The sequence below is a fragment of the Azolla caroliniana genome, unplaced genomic scaffold (genome assembly GCF_043228905.1).
Source record: "Azolla caroliniana isolate FFs.n. ecotype wild unplaced genomic scaffold, voAzoCaro1.0.p SCAF_2, whole genome shotgun sequence".
NCBI lineage: Eukaryota > Viridiplantae > Streptophyta > Polypodiopsida > Salviniales > Salviniaceae > Azolla > Azolla caroliniana.
Window position 1 is genome coordinate 25,310,581 of NW_028230437.1, and position 20,511 is coordinate 25,331,091.

General features: G+C 39.2%; 3 protein-coding genes across 3 annotated transcripts; 2 read left to right on the forward strand and 1 right to left on the reverse strand.

Annotated features, from left to right (window-relative positions):
• Positions 1-6,561: 6,561 nt before the first annotated feature.
• LOC147867799 (tubby-like F-box protein 6) lies at positions 6,562-9,654 on the forward strand. Its single transcript, XM_087315608.1, has 4 exons — positions 6,562-7,230; positions 7,779-7,866; positions 8,052-8,184; positions 8,751-9,654. Exons 1-4 carry the CDS (start codon positions 6,823-6,825, stop codon positions 9,406-9,408), a joined length of 1,287 nt encoding a protein of 428 aa, XP_087171734.1. The 5' UTR covers positions 6,562-6,822; the 3' UTR covers positions 9,409-9,654.
• A 1,984-nt stretch (positions 9,655-11,638) lies between these two features.
• On the forward strand, positions 11,639-13,289 carry LOC147867800 (Ribosomal protein L20). The gene is made up of 2 exons (XM_087315609.1): positions 11,639-11,925; positions 12,649-13,289. The coding sequence occupies exons 1-2, from the start codon at positions 11,740-11,742 to the stop codon at positions 12,850-12,852; spliced, it is 390 nt and encodes a 129-aa protein (XP_087171735.1). The 5' UTR covers positions 11,639-11,739; the 3' UTR covers positions 12,853-13,289.
• A 1,035-nt stretch (positions 13,290-14,324) lies between these two features.
• LOC147867801 (uncharacterized protein At1g32220, chloroplastic-like) lies at positions 14,325-17,598 on the reverse strand. Its single transcript, XM_087315611.1, has 7 exons — positions 17,266-17,598; positions 16,564-16,657; positions 15,678-15,766; positions 15,538-15,593; positions 15,274-15,420; positions 14,919-15,044; positions 14,325-14,813 (listed from the first exon to the last, which is right to left on the reverse strand). The coding sequence occupies exons 1-7, from the start codon at positions 17,415-17,417 to the stop codon at positions 14,536-14,538; spliced, it is 942 nt and encodes a 313-aa protein (XP_087171737.1). The 5' UTR covers positions 17,418-17,598; the 3' UTR covers positions 14,325-14,535.
• Between the last annotated feature and the right edge of the window lie 2,913 nt (positions 17,599-20,511).

Sequence of the window (20,511 nt, forward strand, 5' to 3'; positions counted from 1 at the left end):
ATTTATATATACATAAGCATTCGTTCTGTCTCCATCTCGCATTCTGTAGTTAGTTGCAATTCCTGTGATTCTGTGGGTCTGAGCGCGTGAGAATTGCATCGTTAATTTCCTTCCCCTCCCCTCATTCGGCCATTCCTCGGTCCGAGGCCCCCGTGGTCCCGCCTCGTTCTCCACGCACGCGCGTATCAACGCGACAACGGTGTACTCGAGTTAGATTCCCTTTGCTCGACAACATTGTTTGAACTATCCTCGGTTCTCCACCGACGACCGTTGTTGGCTCTAACTGCTTTCAATCATCGACTAGTTTCTCGTTCAACTCTCGCTTGGAACTCTCTAAAGACCAACAATACCTAGTCCTTGGTTTTGAGGGCAGAAGCCCACAACTTCCGACTGCAGTCATCAATGAAGGTCACAAAATATTGTGAGCCAACATGACACTTGGTGTCGACATAACACACGTCAGTGTGCACGAGTTCCAACGACATTTTCTTCCTAGTGGGGGGCCTAGTTCGGAAGGAGGTTTTGTTATGTTTGCCTGCCAAGCAATCAATGCACTTCTTGAGTTGCACGTTCTTGAGTTGTCATCGGCAAGTCTTTGCATCCCATTCTCACTCATGTGACACAACCTCTCGTGCCACAGCTCGTCGACACTGTCGGAGTCGACTGCCACATTAGCTTCCAATCGACATATCCGAGCGTGCATTAAGCAGTGTGTTCGTCTTCCGTGCTCGGGCCACTATAGGCTCCCTTTGTAGCCTTTGTCATCCAGCCGTTCAGTTATATCAAGTTCAATCAAACCTTCGGAATGTGTTGGACATCTTTCAGTACCAGTCGACACCTAGTCAACGTTATCAGGCACACATCTCTAATGCCAACAATTCGACATGCACCTTCATTTCCAATCCTTACAAGGCCGTGGTCTCCCGCCTTGTAGGATGAGAAGCACTTTCTGTCAGGGGTTAGGTGAAATGACGCACCTGAATCGACTACCCATGTTGATTCATCGTTGACAAGGTTCAGTTCGTTCTACTCACTTATGAGCAGCCTTCGTCATCCAGCCGTTCAGTTATATCAAGTTCAATCAAACCTTCGGAATGTGTTGGACATCTTTCAGTACCAGTCGACACTTAGTCAACGTTATCTGGCACACATCTCTGATGCCAACAATTTGACATGCACCTTCATTTCCAATCCTTACAAGGCCATGGTCTCCCGCCTTGTAGGATGAGAAGCACTTTCTGTCAAGGGTTACGTGAAACGACGCACCTAAATCGACTACCCATGTTGATTCATCATTGACAAGGTTCAGTTCGTTCTACTCACTTATGAGCAGTAGTTCCTCCTCACTTGTCGCGATTGTAGACGTTCCTTTTCAATCGAACTCTTCTTCGAGTTAGCATTTTCGGTTCCCCTTTTCTCCTTTCGGAAGTGTCGACAATTCTTCTGGAAGTGCATCGACTTTCCATAGTAAAAACACGTTTGCCTTCCCCTTGACTTCAACCGCATCCCCAACTTCTCTCGGTTATAGGGACTTTGATTGCGGCCTCTCCCTCTATGTGTATCACTTTCCATGACTAGGGCCTTCAGTTCGGAAATTGCCTTCTTGTCCTTCCGACGAGCTTCCTCATTCAGCAAGCTCGACTTCACCTTCTCTAGAGTTAGATGCTTCCCTTCTTGTCCGAGAAGTCCGAGTGTGACAACAAGTGTCTCCCAACTGTCCAAAAGGGATCCCAACAATAAAAGTGTTAATACCTCGTCGGCTAAAGGTACTTCTAGAGAGGTGGTTTGGTTGATGAGTCCTTGGAAGACATTCAGGTGCTCCACTAGGCTGGAGCCATCCTGATACCGGAGTCTCACGATCTTTCTGAAGACATTTTTGTTTTCAAACATTATGCCGATCTTCTTCCATAGGACAATTGGCTTGTTCTCATAATCGAAGTTGTATGTCTATAAAACACTTGATGTATGCAACAACCTTTAGATGCAACACTTCCCAAGTCGATGCATCAATCTTGTTTGGCCTTCTACTTCCGAACTGTACTGGCAACCACAGATCTTTGCATACAAGCATATCTCTCATCTTCGACTTCCACACTAAGTAGTTGGAGCCGATTAGCTTGAACATACCCCTAAATGAATCTTCCATTTTTCCGAACTTTGCTCTAACACTAGTTTGATACAAAAAAGGGATCTCGGTCACAACCGAGTTCAATGCGAAATAGGGAAACAAGCAAATACAGTGAGAAAACCAAAATAAATGTGCACAAGATATTAACTTGGACAATCCCAAATCGGATAAAAACCACGGGTGCCATAGATAGCAAACAAAGCAATATGAGAGAAATATACAACGAACTAACTCACATGCACCGATCTGAGCTCGTACATTTCGCCGACATGCGGTTATAATAAAGAAGCTCTCGCTACCCCTTTTCTCTTTCTCTCTTTCTCTCTTTCTCTCTCTCTCTCTCTCTCTCTCTGACTATGGTTGCTTTGCTGCAGAGGCAACAACCTCACACGCGATGTACACAGTTACATAGACAATTTATCTTGCTAGACAATGAACAAGACGACTCACTACACTCACAGTGAACACAAACATAAGGTTTGCCCTAGTTATCTTTATACTTAGATAACTTTCGGGCTATTTACATAACTGGCCTAAGTAGGCTCGACCAAAAAAAACTATTTACATTTTCCATTGTCTTGAATTCAACCCATCTGAAAGGGACCTAATTCTCAACATGTTCTAGGTGTGGGTCATGCGATGTTGATAGACACTAGAGAGCCTCTTCTTGCCATAGAGAGATGATGAAGGTTGAAGACATAGTGAAATGGAGCCTTTGCAATGAAAAGTGGGATTGAGCTTATTTGAAAGAATCAACACTACTTGAAGACAAGCATATATGTCTTTGTTAATGGATTTACAGATGGTAAGTGTCCATACCAACAATCCCTTTCATTTACTTTGAATCTTTGTACAAAATATAGACATGTATTTCGTAATTGTGATAAAGCTTTCTATATACTCAATTATTTAATTTACCATGCTTGTACGTTTCAATTTTTGCTTGTAATTCAATGCTCACATTTGCCATTATTGAACTTCTCGTATAATTATGGAAAGTTTTCATGTGTTATGCTTCAAAAAGACATTTTAAAATCTTCCATTATCCACTTTCAAAGGCAATGTGGAAGCATTGCAACAAAAAAAGAAAATTTATTCTAAGAAGAAGAAGAAGAAGAAGACAAATAGGGAATTTAACCATGCTTGTACTGCTAATCCTTCAATTCAAGAAAAGCCGGAAAGACAACATGTGTTTGAATATAGAGGTTACGATTTTAAGCACAATCATGTACAATAGTAAAGCACATTGTTGTGTGGGTATAAGTCTACCCAAAGGAATGTGCATAACATTGATTCACAGCAAGGAAGGTTGGGATAAGTTGCTTGCAAACATTTTTAAATCCCCATATTTTTTCCCAACTACTTCTGTCATTAAAAGACTTACGATATTTAGTTGACATTACCCAACTATTAGGGAAATAGAAATGAATAGGATGGATTTGCTACTAGGTAGCAAGTATACAAATCACATATGCATGGTAGAAAGTTGAAACATCATATTTTGAAAAGACTGTGTGCATTTAATAGATTTGTCATAATTAAACATTAGGTTCCGCTTGCAAACGAACATATTCACAAGATGATGGCATGGAAATTTCTAGTAGGCCATTGCTTCGCATTGTTTGAATCCGACTAAATTTTAGTAGGCCATTGCTTCACATTGTTTGAATCCCACACATATATATTTTAAAGACAAGTTCACTTCTTCCTCCAATCTTACATGGACAAGATAGTTGAATGAGAGGAAAAGTGTTCAAGTGGTACTAAAGTGAATATGGGTCCAGAGTGTACCTTTGGCACTTAGAGCTTTTCATTGTCTTCTTATGCATCCCATCAATAACCGCTATCTCATTATCATACAACTAGGGCCTACCTTGGGTCGTTCTTTTACCCAAAATACTAGAGCTTCTAAATAGTAAACACCCAATTTGCATTGGTCAAACACCTCTCTATCCTAGATAATGAGAGTCTATTGCAATAGGAAAACTACCACAACTCATGAGCCATGACCCATATAGAGAGAGCACCCAAACCGACCAACTGGGCGACATTGATAAACACAACATTCGAACTTTTTCTCTCGTGTTTTTCAATTGCCCCGGTGGTCTAGTGAAGACGAGATGATGCGATGCAATACACTGAGCCAACATTGCATCGTGATAGGTTCATGTGAGTGGCTTGGCCGACGAGCACAACAGGCGATACAAGCGGATGGGTGGTACGATGCCGACACGAGAGTGTACAGGGTGGGGGGACGGGGGAGACATTGAAATAAGTTTCTTGTGGTGGGTGCGGACATTCGTAGGAGTTCATCCGATGCCGATACACACGCTACTGTTAAGATGGGCGGACATCCCAACCCAAATACATAAGGACATTTGGAGGAGTTATCCGATCCCGAGGCACACGCTACTGCTAAGGTGGGCAGACAGACATCCCAACCCCATCCCCAAATACGACATACATTTTGGAGGAGTTATCCGATCATGCCGATACACATGATACGGGCGAAGGTGGGTGGACATCCCAACCCACCCCCAAAATACATAAGGAAACAAATACACACACACATTGTGTGTGTGTGTGTGTGTATTATGTGTCTTATTCTATACATATATGATATGGTACATACTACATAGAGCAAATTGAAGGAAATTGCCCAACAAAAGAAAGCAAGAAGAAGTAAAACAAGAAAAAAAAGCTGCAATCTCTCAGTCTGCAGAGGAAAAAAAAGAAACAGGGCTTTCTCTTCTCTGCCTGTCTGCACTGCACAACCCCATTTTCTCTTCCCAGAAGACACAGTTTGACTCCTACTACAAAGGAATCCTCCCCACTTCTGCTCTGTCTTTCTCAAGCTTTCTTCTTCTTCTTCTTCTTCTTCTTCTTCTTCTTCTTCTTCTTTGTTGTCAGTCCATTTTTCTCCCTCTCCCTGTGTGTCTCCCTCAAAGGAGGTTTTAGGGTTGAGGAAGCCATTGCTTGTTCATCGCCATCATCAGCCATCCAGAGAAGAGGAAGGAATGAACGCAGGAAAGAGGAAGGAAGAAGAAACAGGGGGAGCCTGGTAAACGAGGAAACAGAAGAAGCAGAAGAAGAAGAAGAAGAAGAAGAAGGAGGAGGTGGAGGAGGAGGAGATGGCGATGGAGGTAATGGTGATGATGAAGGAAAAGAAAGATTGAAATTAGAATGAAGAAAGAAGCCCTCGCGAGGAACACAGAGAGACAGAGACAGAGAGGCGGTTTTCACGATCGGTTTCCCAGGCGGTTTTCTACCTCACAAGTGAGTGAAGCGGTTTTTAGTTCTCTCTCTAGACTCTGTGTGTGTCTCTCTCTCTAGACTCTGTGTGTGTGTCTCTCTAGACTCTCTCTCTCTCTCTCTCTCTGTGTCAAAACCGCCGTCGTCTCTTTCGAGGTGGGTCACTCTCTCTCTCTCTCTGAAAAAGAGAAAGGCTTTGAAAATCTCAAAATGCTCAGAATGTGTCTCTGTTCTGAGGGTTTTCTTCTTCTTCTTCTTCTTCTTCTTCTTCTTCGTCTTCCTGTTAGCAGAGGAAGGGGGGGGCTATTAGGGTTTGGGTCCTGAGCCTGTGTCCATGTACATATCGTTTTCTTCACCTCCCCCCCCCCCCCCCCCCCCCCCCCTTCTGCTCAGGTAATTTGCAGATTATCATCAGTGTTTTCCATCTCTGTCTGCCCTCTTTATACCTCCTCTGTTTCTTGTCTGTTATCTCCCTTTCTCTCCCTCCCTCTCTCTCTCTCTCTCTCGCTGTGTGTTTTGTAACAGAGCTTTTAACCTAAGAAACACAGAGTCTCTGCGAGTTTCTGTCTTTCTTATAACCTCTCTCTCACTCCCTGTGCTTTGGAACAGAGCTTTTAACCTAACCCCGATGCAGTCATTTTGAGTTTTTTCTTCTTCTTTCTTTCGTATAATCTGTCTCTCTTATGTGGTCTTCTGATTACTTATCATGCAGTTACCAACAGGGAAGCATCAGTAGACTTCAAGATACCTCCCTTCTTTTGAGCAGAGAAAACAGGAATGTCTCCATGGAAAGCTTCATATGTTCTTATTTGAGCGGACAAAGGATTTTCTCTTTTTCCAGAGCAAAGATTTAAGATACTCCCTGTGTGAGCTTTATCTCGACAAGAACTTTAAGATACTTTGCGTGAACATTCCTTTCAGATAAAAAGGTTGAAGATACTGCCAGTTAGCATTTTTCACAGAAGGAGAGAGCTATAACACTTCCGTGGAGCAGGAGATGGTCTTCCCAGATCTTTCTATGTGAACAGAGATATCAATGCTGAACTAGAAAACCCGGGAGTTGAGAAGAAAGAGAACTTTCTTGTTCTTCCTTTTCTTCTCAAGAAAATAATGGAATCAAAGAATCCCTGTGTTTAACGCATCAGGTTGGGATATTTCCTCTTGGGACTTTGGACTGTATCCCCATGGAAAGCTTAGCTTCCAAAGGTTCCCTTCTTTAAGCTGCTGGAGAAGTACACCCATCTTTCAAAGACTTTGGGAAAGACACTCAGTAAACAAAGTATCCACAAAAGATATCATCATACTCCATTTTCCCTCTTGAGTAACTGATTAAAGCAAGGCATTAGGTAAAAAGACAAAAAGAAAATTCCAAGTCGCTCTTTTTTGCTGGAGAAACCAAGGCTCAAATTTTGCCATATATATAATATTCTGCTTTCTTGAGGATGACTTTTAAAAACCTTGTTCGGGATCTGACCGATAACATTGGGAGCATATCTCGCCGAACATTTGATCGCAAATTTACCTCAGGAAGCAGGAGGGTGCGATCTCAAAGCCTTGTGTTGGACCCAACCCCGTCCTCATCCCTGTCGAGACGCTGCTGTGGGGACATGGACATGGTCGTGGATGTTGGCAGCGATGTTGTTATGGAAGAAGGATGGTGGTTAGATTTGCCACCTGAGCTGCTTCGTGATGTTCTTCAACGGGTTGAATCAGCTGAAGGCTCGTGGCCTGCACGGAAAAATGTGGTTGCATGCTCTGCTGTTTGTAAGACATGGAGGGAAATAACAAAAGAGCTTGTTAAGACCCCTGAGGAATGTGGTCAGCTCACGTTCCCCATCTCTCTCAAGCAGGTCAGTTTAATTCCTTTTTCTAACTCCCGTTGATCTTAGGTCAGTTTGAGTGCACATTAGCACTTTAGATAATGCACATAAACCTTACATAGGAGTTAATAGTAATAAACATTTATGTGCTTTCTCTTAAAGTGTTATGGATACAGAATCAACCCTTGATTAGGAGTAAAAAACAATAGGCTTATGTCTTTCTTTTTTTTGTTTGAAGCGCTCTGTGCATATATAACATAACAAGAGCCAGGAGTTAACTAGAAGTTTAGGGCGAAGTGTTATGTGCACACAGATAATCTTAATTAGGGTTCAAGCATGAAGTTATGTAATTGAACTATCAATTCATAACTGGTCTACAACAAGCAACCGGGGAAACAAACATTGGTTGTGCATGTGGCATTGAATTCAGATATTATATTTATGAGATTAATAACCCATTCTGATGATATCATTATTTGTGTGATATAATCTCCTCCTCATTTGGGCTTATTTGTGGTGTATTGGGTGCCAAATCTTTTGGTCAATCTGATGGAATTGTTGGCTCAATCTCTTAACAGCCCGGACCCAGAGATGCGCCAATGCAATGCTTCATCAAACGAGACAGAGCAAGCTCCATGTATTATCTATATCTCGGCCTTTCGACATGTAAGCCCTCATTTGCTGCTGCATTATGCTGATGCTATATAATTGCTCTGTTGTAAGTTTTGTGTTTGTGGTGGGGCAAGTAAATGCTTTCATTTGCCTCAGTATCCTTATGCTTGTAAGGATTCTCAAAACACATATTTATTGAAATAGAAACTTGCTTTCAAATTTTCTTTGATTTTTTGAAGCGTTGCTCGTGGAGAATAGCAAGTTCCTCTTAGTGGCTCGCAAAGTCCGACGAGCAGCAAGCACAGACTATATCATCTCCTTGAATGCAGAGGAAACCTCAAGAGGAAGCAATAACTACATTGGGAAGCTCAGGTTTGTTCCTCTCTTTTAATTAATATAACATATTTCGAGATGTTAAACATATAAATGACAATGTTTTTCTTGACTTCATGGGAACAGAGTTTTTTTTGAGACACCACTTATGAAATAGCTTGCTCAATGCTTATGATTAAAACTTACTTTAAGATGAAGGCTTAAAGTATGACATGCTTGACGTCTGATGCACAGGAATAGGCAATTCAAATAATTTGAAATCATGTTAGTTGCTTGTTCTCTGTATGAGTACACAGCTAAATGTTTCCTTGCATAATAATACGACTGTTCCGGCATCCCAATGGCTCAGTAATGCTAGTTGTTTTTGTGTTTTCCTTAATGCTCTTATGTGTCAAGTATATTGTAACAATTGTGATGTATGCTTCAATCAGTCTGTACACCTTATTCCTAATAATGTCAAATTAATTTGCATGTCTCTATCTCCTCATGATGCCAACTATAACCATGTCTCTATCCCCTTAAAACATATTGTGCTTTTTCCTTTCTTTCACACCTTGCCCAAGAGAGTGGAAAACAACTTTCATTTTGTTTTTTTAAATGATCAGGTCTAACTTTCTGGGCACAAAGTTTACTGTCTATGATAGCCAACCTCCTCACAATGGTGCAATTGTTTCGACCAACCGAGCATGTAGACGTGTAGGCTCAAAACAAGTCTCTCCAAAAGTTCCTGCAGGAAGCTATAATGTTGCTCATGTTGCCTATGAACTAAATGTTCTCGGAACAAGGGGGCCACGTAGAATGCAATGCACTTTGCATTCAATCCCAGCCTCGTGCATAGAGGCAGGAGGCACAGCCCCAACACCTACCGAGTTTCCACATCCTATTGATGACTCGCAACCTTCGGTACCATTTTCCAAACCACTATCAGGTATTATAAATGCTGACCTTGATGAAGCCAAGGTGGACAGCAAGATCTCTCCATTGATATTGAAGAATAAGGCTCCTCGGTGGCATGAGCAATTACAATGCTGGTGCTTGAATTTCCGTGGCCGAGTCACTGTAGCATCTGTGAAGAATTTCCAGCTCGTTGCCGCCGTTGAGCCTAACCAAGCTGTACCGCAAAGTGAACAAGACAAAGTGTTGTTGCAGTTTGGCAAGATTAGTAAAGACATTTTCACTATGGATTATCGATACCCACTATCTGCATTCCAAGCTTTCACTATTTGTTTGAGTAGCTTTGATACGAAATTGGCTTGTGAATAGGATGAAGAAATATTTCTAACATCTAGAGCTCGCTGATATTATTAACTTGTAACAACGTTTTGAGAACATGCAGAACAAAAAGACATGTACATTGTATCAACTTTTTTTTGACAACTTGGCCAAATGAAATACATGGGAACCGGTTTGAATCAGGATGCTATATGTGCTCTTGTTGTAATATTTTACAGGATTTAAAGCTGTAAGATAACCAGCTGTTTTCTGATTCAATGCCATTCTCTTATTATCCATATGGCATTCTCCTAAAGGTTCTTCTGTGATTTACACTTTGATCGAAAAGCAAAATGGGAATTCTGATTCTTCTTTTATGGTAGAACTAGTCTCATTCCCATAATAAGGTTCTTGATATGTTGTGGAGAGGTTTTTTTGGTTGTTACCCAATGGGCAGGTCCCATATGGTGAACACTTCAATGATGAGATGTGTTGATCAATATTGGGGAATAGGATCTAAACAAAATACACACAGGTACATTAGGAGGAACCTGAAGAGTACATATATAAAGAAGATTCCGGATGCATTTTCCCATGTCATAAGCCTCATGTTTATCATTTTCTCCATTACAAGGTTCTAGAACTTTGCACCATATGCCGTTCAGAACATCTTTAGACCTTTGATGCCCTTAAGCTTTGGCTCATTGATGAAGAATAGCATGTCTAAAAATAGTAGCTTTAGACAATAAATGTAGCATCTCAATTGATCGATCTTGAAACGTGATTGATTGCAACAACAACATGACTAGGAAATATATAACGGTGTATGCATCAAAACTAACACATTATGTAGCAAAAACAAGAACCATACACCAATAAGTTTACATGGGACAGTCTATAATTGTTATTCATTATATGTAGGCATAAATTTGTGTCCTTGGTATGATGGAGTGAAGGACTCAAGATGGATACACGGTGGCTAACCCTAGGTTGATCTCAACACCAATTACCTGGAAAGTGGAAGGAAAAAAGCATTCCTCTATCTTTGAGAGGTGGCACAATCATAAGGTAAGTAACGTTAAGGATCATGTTCTGACAAGGCACCACCACAAATGTCTAGTAGGAAAGACATAAAAAAATTGGTGTAAGTTTAGGGACATTTATATCCTTGAAACCCGTAAGGTAAGATTGGAACTTAGGTATGGCCATGGCTATACATTGAAACTTGGTTCTACATCTTCGTCATGCTAACTTGCAAGTGGATGCTAAGTAAGATTTCACATCAACAAAAGTCCGATTTTGTTGCTTCCCTTGTGGTTCTACACATCCTTAACCTATTACCACTAGACATGACAAAATTGATGCACATTCATGAACTATTAATTGCCGCTAGACTTCATAAATTTATGGTATTCATGAACTAATGATTGCCACTAGACTTGACAAATTTATGGTCATTCATGAACTAATGATTGGCACTAGACTTGACAAATTGATGGTCATTCACAAACTAATGATTTCCACTAGGCTAGACAAACTCATCATCATTCATGAACTAAGGACATCCATTAATTATATGGTTGTGTATGCTTGTAGATGTCTTGGCAATCGCTCCATATCATAGACATATAGGCCACTAGAGTAGATTGACAATCACTAGGTACCTATGCTAGAACCTACTATTAATCCTCCAACTAGTTGATAGGCTTGTTGCTAAGCCTAACAAGCTCAACCATGAAGGCAGATGATAATGAATGTTTGTAACAATAGCGACTTATCATCGACCAACCTCTTGTGGTCAGTTTGTATACATGAACAAGTATATGTATGTACATATATACATTGAATACCAATGAACTCCACGTATATATGTATATGTATAGATCCATACCGCACCCATTTGGTTTTGCTAGGCAATGCACCTTTAACCATGAACCCAATAGAGTATAGGATGATTATACGGATACTTATAACAGGATTGGACAACTGAGAAGGTGGTCACGGCCGTTCTGGATCAGATTCTCTTCGACTGGAAACAAACAACAAAAGAGACGCGTTTCCAAAGAAAGGCATCCGATGACCGAAATCCCAAAACCGGTTGGAGTATGGGAGCCATTTTGAAGTCAGCCGGAGAACAAACGATCGCTAATCCGGAGGTGGGGGTATCAGGCATTGAAAGAGTCGATCGGGCCACGAGAAACCATGGATGGATGAATGGATCGGTTAAATTATGAGAAAAAGCAGCAAATTGCAGCCAAGGCCCAAAAGCTGAAAATGCAGCCAAAAAGCTGAGGAAGGCTGATTCTAGGGTTTTAGGGCTTTCCTCTGTTCTCCTCTTCCGCCTTCCTCCTCTGTCTGTCTGTCTGCTCCGAGACACAGAAGATGAACAAGGAGAGGATCCTTCAGCTTGCCAAGGGTTTCCGAGGGAGAGCGAAGAACTGTATCCGTATCGCCAGGCAGCGCGTTGAGAAAGCCCTTCAGTATGCTTACCGCGATCGTCGCAACAAGAAGCGAGACATGAGGGGCCTGTGGATCCAACGCATCAACGCTGGTGCCAGGATCAATGGTGTACGTAAAGGAAACACTTGCTTCTATGTCTTTTCCCTGTTGTCTAACAGATGCGTTGGTTGTTACAATTGACCCTGTTCCTGCTTTTTAGGGTGTAACAGAGATGGGTTTTTCTTTCCTTTCATAACCACTTCTGTTTTTCCCCTGCTTTTGTGCTTTCCTCTCTGAAATGTATGTTTTTCTTTCGGTTATTCATTTTCTGTGTGATTTTCGGTGGATGTAGCTGAATTGAAGTTATTATATTCATTCTTTTTCCCTCCATTCCTGGTTTATTGCTATGGTGTTCGTTTTTATTTTATTTTTACGTTCTCTCTTTGTTCGTCGGAGTCTTGAGTTTTTAGTACGATTTTTTTCTGAGGCTTATTCTGTGCAGAAATGATGTTCTGCTAACAGCCTCTTCATGGCTATAGTGGTTTAACATTTTCTCATAAATTGATGGATTAAGTATTCTTTATGGTGGCAGATGATGAGGTAGGGCCTTTCAAGTTGATTTTTCTTCTGTTCTTAGCTATAATGTGGTATCCACGTTTTGGGCGTACCCTTCTTTATTTTTTGTGCTTTATTGGGAGCTCGTCAATTCTCTGAAGATGATTTTTGCTCTTTTAATGTTTTCGTAAAATCTAATTTGAGAATTGATCTGGTGGTGGTGGTGATATTAACATCCTCTGTCTGTTTTTTCCCCTCTCAATATGGACTCTTCACTTATTTTCTTTTGCATTGCAGATAAAGTATGGTGAATTTATGCATGGACTTAACATGGAGAATGTTCAGCTAAACCGCAAGGTTTTGTCTGAAATAGCTATGCATGAGCCCTATAGCTTCAAGGCATTGACGGATATAGCAAAGACTGTGTTTTTTCAGAAGCTTGCAGCTCAGCCCAAGCCCAAACAACTCCCAGTTCCAGGAAAAACTTCCATGGGCCAATAGTTTGGAAAATGTCTGATTCCTCAACAAACACAAATGGAAAGCGTGCTTATTTTGATCATAACTGGCTAAGCCTTGGTTGGTTTTCTCAATACGAAACCTTCATTTGGGATTCGGAGATCCATCATCCAGTTGTTCTTTTGGAAGGACACACCAAATCATCAATTGAATATCCGAACCTGAATATGGTGAATGCAGAGATTCTAGGATTGTTGAAATGTTTTAGCTTCTAAACATAGCAGACATTTTTGTTACTTACGGACTTGGCAGATGCTTGCGAAATAAATCTGTATCTGAGTACTTGGAAGTACGAGTTGTTTTCATGTTTGAATGGATGATGGAAGCTTGGCATAATAGCTGTATCAAGTTATTTGGAATTATATGGTTGGGCCAGACATATAAAGATTGTTAAAAGGTTTTTTCAACTGTTTCCTGGAATCTCCATGTATGCACTTCGATTAAATGTTTGCTGATGTTGATTTAAAAGTATTAGACATTATCCAAGATATGGTATCGTAACCTAGTGTTGCTTCAGGCATATTAGTTGTATCGAGATATTGGAGTTATGACTGGTCTAGACATATGAAGATTATTTTTTCTACTGTTTCATGGAATTTTCTCCATGAATGCACTTCCTTAAAATGCTTACTAGCATTGGTCGGAAAGTACTATTGATTATCCAAGATATTCCAATGTAACCCTTGTTTTGTTCTTCGACCATTACTCTGATTCTTTACATTCATGCTTCTTTTGTCCTTGGGAGTAGATGATGTTTCTTCAAAAGGACTTCACATAATCTTATAATTTGGTGGATTAATTTTATCTACATGAACCCAAGAATTAAACAACTATTTAAACTCTTGGCACTAAATGCAAATGCTAAGCTCATGTGTATCAGTACAAGTTATGATACATGTTGAATAATATGTAGACACATACACATTGATTGATGAAAAATGTTTATATATGTGAAATCCGTATTAAATTTTTACAAGCGTTTGAACCTGGAAGCAATTTTAATTCACTCTTCTATTATTAATTAAGTAAAATTACCGTGTACTTGTTTGCTCTAAATATTTATCACATTATTGTTCTAATATCAACCTTCCATGATTAGTCTCAAGTATGGGCTTGTCAGAAATGTGTGTGTGTGTGATTAGTATTAATTTTCTATGATTTCATATGCCTGAAAACACATGTCACACCAATGTTGGTGTCATATTGTTGTAATAATATCAAGTGTGCATGATTTATCTTAATACTGGGCCCCACAAAGTAATGAATGAGTGGATCAATGAAAATGAGAGATGAGTCAAATGGGTTACCCAGCAAGATAAGATTAACAGCTGGGTTTAAGGCTCTAATTTTGTCATGCGTAGCTCAGAAGGAAGAATCCCCTGGTCGCCGGTCATTGCTCACTACATAAAATGTTCATCATTGCGCATTACAAAAAAATTGTTACACATAGATCAGGGGGAATAATATGGCAAACCTAAACAAAATGCTCTTATAATACCTTACCATTTTCCAATATTATTTGGCACAAGATAAGAATTAAGCCCATCTTTGTTATAATGTGGGAGATACACAGTTTTATTCATTATAAATGTCATGTGTTTTGAGGTCAATTGATGTACTGCATCTTATAGTTCAAGAGTCCTGATATGACACAATGCCAACTTAACTTTATCGGATCCTTGAAGCAAGTTGTTTGATTTGCTCGATATTTTGGATGCCAAAGACATCATTGTCAATTACAGCCTTAATGGCTGCATATGCAACATCATCCACACTCACAGGGGGTGCAATGAAGAGGTCAGATCCTGGCAACGAACGCAAAGGCCGTGTGAAAGATTTTGTTGAATCTAAAAACTTATCCAATGGCTCTCCAACTAGCTGCAGTGGTACATCGATACCATTCACTTTCCTGTTCCCGTATATGAAACCCGGTCGCAATATGGTGCCTATATCAATGTTTTACTTAAGCTTTGGGTGACCTTCCACAAGAATTGTCATTACTCTCAAAAACTATGAGAAGAAGGAAAAGAAATGATGTTCGTATTTGTTACCTGAATTAGTGAATTTGGATAAGACCTCATCTTCAGCCTTCTTTTTCCCCGTGAAATACCCAAAGTTCTTGAAGATATCAGGAAAGTTGTAATCATGAACTGATATGTATATAAATTTCCGAACACCTGCAATAATAGCCCATACAAGTTAATTTCACCATTGATAGATATTTTTTAAGATGATATAAATGAACACATGCACAAACTATCTCCATTTTGAGACAGACATTCATTTAACTAAATGTATAGAAGGAATTACATTGTTTATGAAAAATTCAATGATTACTCTATAGCTATCTATCCATACAGGTTGGTGCTTGGGAATTGGAATTGTTAATACCATAGTTTATCTTACCTGCATCACTTGCAGCATTTACTGCCACTAAATTTGCTTCACCATTGATTTTCTCCATTTGCTCATTGTTTCCAAAGCCACCAATTGTTGAGACTACGGCAGTTACACCATTCAAGAGACCATCCCAGTCAGCATTGAAAACATCACCTGTAAAAAACAAAAAATCCTTCTCAACACATGAATTCAACCCACATGAAGTCAGCAATAATCGTAAAAAACTCTCTTATAAGTATGTCTGATTGTTTTTTTGTGGGAAACCATTACCTGCAACCCATACAACTTGTTCTACCCAGGAATCACTATAAGAAGGACGTCCAGACCTGTATATTAAGTCTTTCACGCTAGCATCAAACCGCATAAAAGCAATACTGAACCCCTTAAAATCTTCAAGAGAGAATTAAAACCTGCTTAGAGATACCACATCGATGCCTTGACTGATTGCTGCCTTGCAAATTGCAGAACCCACAAAGCCACTGCCCCCCAGCACCAATATCTACAACCAACTCCCAAAGAAAGACGTTCTTTTTAAAAATACTGTGTCGCACAAAGAGGTAGACTTGATAAACTGAATGTTGCATCATTCAATTAAATGTTTCCTGCTCTTCCCCAATCTGGATATACTGAATTTCTTTGATGATCCATCTAGGCTGAACCATCATGGCTATTTCATGTATGTTTACTCTCTATATTTAAGCCATCCATTAAAATTTCCACGTATTGGACTCTTGCTTACACTTATCACACTAAAAACATCAGGTTCAAATGTCACCAATGTGTTTGCAACCCATTGTGATCCAATAGGTTCTCACTATTGCGAAATGCAAATCTAGTAGAGGCATGGTTATGATCAAGGATTTCAAATATTGTCATAACTAAAATAGGTATTATTGGGCCAAAAGTGGCTACCTATGTACTAAGTGGTTCAATTAATTACAGAATGTCATTGTGTAAGTTCTTCTCTCTCATTCCTCAGCACAACCCTCCTACAAGCAAACATACACATAAACAAAACCCCATCCCTATAGTGTAACCATCATTTAAAGCTTATTAGAAGCCCTATATCAAACCCTGAAAGCATGATCCATGGTCAAAGTATCTCAGCTCAATAGAAAAATGTGGATTCCATTGATAATCAAGAAAATATAATGAATAAAGTGAAAACATATCAAAAAATTGTGAGAAGCAACAAAACGACAATTTGTAAAACTGATAACATGCATAGAATTATATACGACAGCGCAATATGCATATTTATATGTATATTTATGTATGACAAAGTAAAGGTCTCACCTTTTGAGATTGCACTTCTGCAATGACGTCGATCGGATCTGCCGAATACTCTGAGCCATTCCCACCAGTCGCATATGCAGCAGAAGCATATTTCCTGCAAAATTATATCACATTCTTGCAATCTCACAAAAAACACAGGGTGAAATGCATAAATAAATTCAATCAATGCAAATGTTATGGAACTTACACACTAGGACACAAAATTTCCTCCAAACTTACGCTATATTCAAACATAATACATAGAAAAATGTATCAATAAATCAAAATATATACACAAGACATAGAAGGCTATGTGAAATTTTACAGAATAAATAAATCATATGTTCAATAACATGATGAATAGGAAGCATAAAAAATAAAATAAAAATGACGAAAATGTTGGAGTGGAATACATGCTGGGAAACCTATGTCCTGTAAAAATTATGTTTCATCCTCCCCAAATACATTGGAAATGCATCTAATTGTTTTTCCAAAACCAGTTATGGCATATTTATCTTAAATTCCAAATAAGACAACAAGAAATGCATCAAAAGAATCAAACAGATATGTGGGCTCTGAATTCTTAATAAAATTCATATGAAAATGCACCAGAAAGTATAAACACAGTATGTGGATATTGAATTTTAACATAAAGCGCATAGTAGAAGCATGAAAACATCAAAACAATACAATGAAAAAACTTATACAAATCAGAATACTTACAGAGAACTCGACAATTGTGATTTCGCACCGAACCATGGAAGCCGAACAGCTTGAAATTGCTTGAAGTGAACATGAGAAGGAGCAATGGAAGAAAACCTATAATCTCTACCGATTCTGGAAGATAAAGTGAGAGCTGGAGCAATAGTAGCCATATGAAAACCTTAAATTAAAGGTTGTCAATCCTTTAGGGTGGGGTGTCTGTGAGCTGAATCCTTTTTTAACTGAATAATGGGTAAACTCTTTCCAGGGATTTAGGGGTAAGGGCTAGGTTTGGGAGTTAGGATTTGCAAACGAGGCACTGATTTCTTCTTCTTTCTTCTTCTTCTTTCTTCTCTCACAGAAACAGGGGCCTCTGCCCTGCTACTACTTAAAAGCTGTCTATTACTTTGATATGAAGAATGAGAAAATCATGTCTCTTTTTTTTGATTGGGCCACTTTCATGGTCTATATTTGATTTGATCACAAGGCCTCCATCATATGTTTTCCACACCCCAAAAGTAAGAGCGAGGAATAGTCGAGGATTCGATATGAAATGATGAACCAATGATTCGGTTTCCATGTTGTCGAGGTCCAAAGTTCCCATATGAAACGATCGACTAATGAGTCAGCTTCCGATATGAAATGATGGACTAATGACTCAGTTCGGGTCAGTTTTCGCCTAAACTACCTACATATGCACGTGCATGTGTGTCTCTATGTATTGTACAGATATCAACATTCAAACTGCTCGAGTCAAATGGTTGGAGTTGGGTGAATTACTCAATTCGATGCTCAAGAAACCTTCATGGCAATCGAGAGCGCACTATTTATGTACCAACGGTTGCGCATACAAGTTGGATGACGTGGTTCGATGCTCAAGAAACATTCATGGCCATTGCCATTCCACTCTATATGTACCAATGATTGCTTGTACAACCGAGAATGCACTTCACGACAAGGATATTATAAATGTTTGTCTTATTGACGTATGTTATGAGAATGTCATATGTAACTAGAAGTGTTTTCCCTTGAAGAGATCAAATCCATGTGCATGCCATCGATGCTTAGTAAATGATTAGCTTGATTTCACCACTCTATTTGGAGATACAACACAATGGCCCAACTGAATGATTGTGAGAGTTACAAGCTTTGGAAAAAGGCCAGTAGAAAAGTATAGGATCTTACGAGGAGCTACTTTATTTTATTGCATGAAAAATTGTAAAGTCCACTATTGTCAAAGTGAATAAGAGATAATGCCTTCACATCTTGACTCTCATGCACTAACTCTTTATTTATGCTTAAAGATGTTGGTGGAGGCTCGAAAAAGATGTCAACGAGGAAGACTAGAGATCCCCAAGGACTTGCTTGATCTTTGACCTTGTTCTAAAATACAATACAACTAGCCTATGAATAGGGAGATGTGCATTTGTGAAGGATGCAAACAACTGTGGTACCATCACAACGTATGCCCATTACAATGTCCATCGACACGCAATAATATGAAACACATTGCCTTTCTTCACCATGGTCCATAAGGTATGCACTACTTTCCAACTACCATCAACAATCAAAGCAATAAATGTGAGACACCTTCAAGGTATCAATGATGGATGCCCTTGGGCCACATGCATCACCATGTATGAGCTCAAGCATGTCATATGCTTGTGATGAAACCTCTTTTGGGAACTTTTCAATGTTTAAAGTATGCACAAAAATTACCATATATCAAATTGAGAGAAATCTAGATCTGGAAAATGCTTCAATAACGTAATCTAATTGCTAATGCGACATTAAGATATAGTTCACATTATCTTTTAACACCAAACACATATGCCATGTTTACTCTCCCAAGTTTGCTTCATGTGCCATGACCATACAACCCTTTTGAAGCCACAAATATTGGATGGCCTGATTTAAATTAAGCTTCTCGTGAGAGAATAGATATGTTTCATGCTTTTTACCACGATGACAACCTATTGCAAGAGCATAGGTGCACAATAATGCTAACTTATCTGCCATCATTGTGGTTAGAAAATCAATCACATTGATGAATAACATGAAAGTATGTACTCATTTCAAGAATCACTCTTTAACATATGTGTCATCATTAGCCACTAAGAGGCATGTGGGCATATCCAAAGTAAAGATTGATCACCAATATCACTCACTACACATTGCAACATAACATGCATGTCAAATTTTTTTTGCTTTGCCTTTGTCATGATGAGTGGAGTCGAAGGAATCTTTGATGTTATTTCCATTGCCTTTCTTTTCACCCTTCGACTTCAACATGATTCCTGCCTTAAATGAAATATTTGGCTTTCAAACAATATGGGATTTCCATCTTGTATGTGGGTTGATTTGTGCCATACATGTATGACGTTACAAAAGGCTTTCATTTGTGGTCATTTCCATACATTTTACTAATAAATTTTGAATAATAGATACTCTCCCTCCCTCCCTCCCTCCCTCCCTCACACTATATATATGTACAAAATTGATTCTTAGATCATCTTAACTCATGATTGTAGCCCAAAAGTCATGATCTAATTCTCATGTTATATGAGCTCCCAAATATCTCATGTGTTTTAGCTCAGTTGCAACATCTTATCACCCTTTCGAGAAATGTATCAAATGAGTATACTTTTTAATAGTTTTAAAAAACCTATGAAAGGCGGGCATGTTTTTTTCTTGCAAAAGTGAACTCCCATGGGTTGAGCTTACTAGCCATAATCATATTCCCCTCCTTTTGACATCGGGTCTATGAATATTTGGTTAAAAGCAATAAAAGGTTTCATTTTAACAAAGAAAGCTTATGCTTTTGTGAGTTTCCTTTTAATATAAAGAAATTGCTTGTTAATGTTAATTTCAAGACCTTTCCATGAGAATGCATTATTCTTAATGGTGGAAGTAGCAATGGGCCCGGTTTCGGCTCAAACCGAACTGAATTGAAAAACCGTGGCTTAACGGTTTATAGGTTCAAAGATAACTAAACAATTTGGTTTGGTTTCAAATGTTACTAATCAGTTTCGGTTCGGTTTTGAATTGACCGGTTTAGCGGTTTAGCGGCTTATCGGTTTTTGTTTATGTAGCTCGGTTTAAAGGTTTATAGGTTAAAAAATACTCATAAATATTTTCTATAAGCTATAACTTTTTAACTTTTAATTTTAGGAATGGGCTATTTGCCCCCCCCATTTTGGCTATTTGCCCCCCCCCAAAATAAATAAATAAATAAATAAATAAATAAACCTTTTTGGCCCCCTAAAA

Coding starts and splice junctions, on each gene's coding strand:
- LOC147867801 (XM_087315611.1), bottom strand. CDS start 17,417: ATGGCTACTATTGCTCCAGCTCTCACTTTATCTTCCAGAATCGGTAGA. Junction 16,658..17,265: donor TCACAATTGTCGAGTTCTCT/GTAAGTATTCTG, acceptor ATAATTTTGCAG/GAAATATGCTTCTGCTGCAT. Junction 15,421..15,537: donor ACAAGTTGTATGGGTTGCAG/GTAATGGTTTCC, acceptor TGTTTTTTACAG/GTGATGTTTTCAATGCTGAC.
- LOC147867800 (XM_087315609.1), top strand. CDS start 11,740: ATGAACAAGGAGAGGATCCTTCAGCTTGCCAAGGGTTTCCGAGGGAGA. Junction 11,926..12,648: donor CTGGTGCCAGGATCAATGGT/GTACGTAAAGGA, acceptor TTTGCATTGCAG/ATAAAGTATGGTGAATTTAT.
- LOC147867799 (XM_087315608.1), top strand. CDS start 6,823: ATGACTTTTAAAAACCTTGTTCGGGATCTGACCGATAACATTGGGAGC. Junction 7,867..8,051: donor ATATCTCGGCCTTTCGACAT/GTAAGCCCTCAT, acceptor GATTTTTTGAAG/CGTTGCTCGTGGAGAATAGC. Junction 8,185..8,750: donor AACTACATTGGGAAGCTCAG/GTTTGTTCCTCT, acceptor TTAAATGATCAG/GTCTAACTTTCTGGGCACAA.